Source organism: Cyprinodon variegatus, unplaced genomic scaffold (genome assembly GCF_000732505.1).
Source record: "Cyprinodon variegatus isolate N-32 unplaced genomic scaffold, C_variegatus-1.0 Scaffold946, whole genome shotgun sequence".
Taxonomy (NCBI): Eukaryota; Metazoa; Chordata; class Actinopteri; order Cyprinodontiformes; family Cyprinodontidae; genus Cyprinodon; species Cyprinodon variegatus.
Genome location: NW_015151399.1, coordinates 258,574 through 261,809, shown reverse-complemented (window position 1 = coordinate 261,809; position 3,236 = coordinate 258,574). Strand labels below are relative to the sequence as shown.

The 3,236-nt window shown below is 44.2% G+C and overlaps 1 protein-coding gene across 1 annotated transcript in view; it reads right to left on the bottom strand.

The window, feature by feature from the left end:
* Window positions 1-3,236, bottom strand: part of dpy19l3 (dpy-19-like 3 (C. elegans)) — a 78,402-nt gene that overhangs the window by 44,586 nt on the left and 30,580 nt on the right. The window contains exons 9-10 of the mRNA XM_015398640.1: window positions 2,251-2,352; window positions 2,085-2,158 (exon numbers count right to left, since the gene is read on the bottom strand). Coding sequence (XP_015254126.1) covers window positions 2,085-2,158; window positions 2,251-2,352 — 176 coding nt within the window. The remainder of the gene's footprint in view (window positions 1-2,084; window positions 2,159-2,250; window positions 2,353-3,236) is intronic.

Here is a 3,236-nt window from a genome sequence, read left to right as displayed (position 1 = left end):
CGAACCGAGACAGTCGAACCGAACGGTTCCAACGGTTTTCATAAACCGTTCCATCCCTACTGGTACTACTTCATCAGTAGGTCTCGGCGCGGTTCAGATACTAGCTTCCAGTGACGAATCTGTGTAGCAGTGTGATGAAGCTCAACATCTGTCGTAGTTTCCTGCGTCTGTAAGCCCTGATTAGACTATCGTTTGTCGTATCCAATTCCCAAAAGCAAATTTGCCAAAGGCTGTTCACCTGACTCTCCGCAAACTTCTTGAATGTTAAGGGTGCTGCCATGTTGGTTTGCTTGTTTACCTCTAGAGAGCAGTAGTACCGTAGATCAAATCTAGGAGACGAGGAATTGTGCTAGCGTGGTCTGTAAACGGTCGTAAGGAACAGGGCTTGGCACAGTTAATTGATCCAAGCTCTGCACGGATCGGTTCTCAGAGGGTAGTATAAAAGGGGCTTAAGAATACTCGATGATGAAGCTTAGCTGAGTGAAAAACCAGACATATACAAAGGTCAATGCTATCAGTTGAGGTTAAAGATGTATTGATTTCTGGTTTTATGATACTGGTGGTTGAACTTAAAGGTGAGATAAGATAATATCTTGGATGTGCACGCTCAGTTCAAGGCAGAAAAGCCAGACAAATTTGGAATATTGGATTTGTCATGTAAGCAGCGAGAAAAGACTCATGGCAGATGCAAATTTCCTGTGCAGCCTTCTCTCAAAACAAAAAGTGTTATTCTGGATTCAGCCTCCCCCTTTATCAAAGTCTCCCCAGGATGTTATGGCGAAAGGGAACAGAAGAACTGCTCCCTTCCTCCGCTACCCATGAACATTTATGGATGGGCCAAGAACTGTTGATAAACTTCCATCTCATCGAGGACAATGGCCTGTGGACAGCGTTCACGGACAAACTGAAGGCACACATTATACACACACAACTAATGTCTCAAATGTCAGATTGACTTCATGTGACTTCAGCCTCCGATGTGACCCTCCGCTGAAATGTTTGTCTCGTGTTACATGTGCTTTTCTTGTGCTGAGGTTGTTTTGATATCTCAAACTATTTCCTGTCAAGGATAAAGTGTGAAATATGCTTTTTTCCCCTCTCTTTCCAAGGTGGCTCCTATCTTTCCAAAGAGAGAAAGGCAGCGCTATAGGGAACCGCCTCATGGTGGGTACCTGGGAAGCCATAAGAGCATTCTGTGGCCACAGTAAAAGCGTTCCCCCTCTCAGACCTCTCAGATTATGTGTACTAAAATAATCTTTTAGTCATGCTTCTTGGACATTAAGATCTAAAGGGAAGCTTCATCTCCTGGTAAGACCCTGTAATTCAGTGAAAGGGTGGAGTCAGAGTAAAGAAAATATGCAATATCCCAGTGGCTGGAAGTTGGAGGGGATTTAGCTGGGAGTTGGAGGGAAGTGGTCTGTCATATGGCTGGTGTTTGACTGGAAAGGGCCATTTTAAATGGCTACTACTGTATGTGAAATGGTGAATAAACAGAAGCCATCCTAGCATTAATACTATGTTCTGTCCTGAACTGCTGATCTAATATTTACGATGGCTCTGGACTTTGTTCTCTCAGTGAACTTTCTGACGGTAATTCAGCTTGAAGATAAATAAAAGTTTGGAAAAGTGCCTCAGATGGAGAGTTCAGCTCCACCGAATGCTGGTGGGAGTTGAAGAATAAAAAGCTAGGAGAGCAGAAATGAGGCTGAGGGAGGAAGAGAAACAGCAGCACAGAAGAACAAGCCTCACGTTTGCCACAACCTCCTGAATAATTGAAGGGCCAGTTGTGCAGCTTCGCCCTGGGAGCTGCGTTGCTCTCCGCCCCGAAACAGCCGCCCCGTGGCTGAGCAGCTCGACATGGAGACACATGCTGATCGATGAGGGTCTGAGGCTTCACCCTCATCTATTATTCACACATATTAGCGCTGCGGGTGCTATGACACCAGAGCCTAGTGAATAATGAAGTCACTCTGAATCAAGTGGAGGTTTTGCCCAACCTCAGAAACAAACAGTGTTTATGCTCATAGAACAGATGTTCACTAAACCAACATCTGGATGCATGTCTGGCTGTTCTGTGTTCATACCTGGTGGGCCCCAGACCAAACTTTGACTTGATGAACTTAAAAATGTGTTCGTCTGACTGGAGCTGCAGCGCTCTCTGTAAACACACAGAAAAGGTCACAAGGTCAACCTTCAGAGGAGAGGAAGGGGAGGAGTCAAAGATTGGGGGAGGCAGAGACAGAGGAGCACCTTAGTCAAAAAGTTGATGATGAAGGTGAGCAGGAGAACCAGGCCAGTGTGGAGAAGAAGTTTGGCAACACGGAGCAGCAGGCCGCCGGTCCTCAGAGAAGACTGGAAGATCAGACAGAAGGATGTCGGTCAGTGAAGGGACAGACCTCACCCACTTTAAACTTTCTCTGGTCGGGATTTCTCCTTCAGTTGTTAAACCAGAAACCCTGCAGGCAGAGGGGACATCCTCCACACCATCCATGGCTTTCCTCTCAATCTGCTGGTGAAGATTCTCAGTCATCCAGGTCATACTCATCAATCCACTGGATTTTGTTTCCAAGTTTGAAGACTTTTCGCTTCCCATCCAGGAAGCTTTTTCTGTTCAAAATGATAGGAATAGCGTTGAGATCGTGGCTTGATAGAGTGAAACAACAAGGCCTTGTTTTGGCTTAGAAAACATGAAAATTTAACCGGATTAATGGGTCCACCACTTAGGAATGGTGGTCATTTGGTGTCTTTTGTTAGCCTGCAATGCCCCATACCCAGAGGTGTAAAGTATCAAAGTACAAAAATGCTTCGTTCACGTCAAGTTCACCATCCTATGCAGATCATTGGTGCGATCTACATCTAGTGAAAACTAGTGTAATCGGATGAGTCATATAACACAAACACTCATTGGTTAGCTAAGGGAAATCATCAGAAGCAAGCAGGTGTTCTTCAAACTGCAAATGTGTATTGTCTATGCCATGCTACAATGTCGGATTCAGAAAAAGATGTTGAAATGTCGGAAAGTTCGGACACAGGCGAGAGCGTATCGGGAGATGGAGACCAACAAGACCTCCCTTATCCTTGGCCCTATCTCAAAGAATTTTAGAAATTTTTAATTTAATTAAACTTTTAATTTATATAGTGACATCTGGCTGTTTTTTTTTTTTTTAAAGGTTACTTTATACGTTTATACTTTAAGTATTTTTGGAGCACATACTTTTTTACTTTTACTTGAGTAA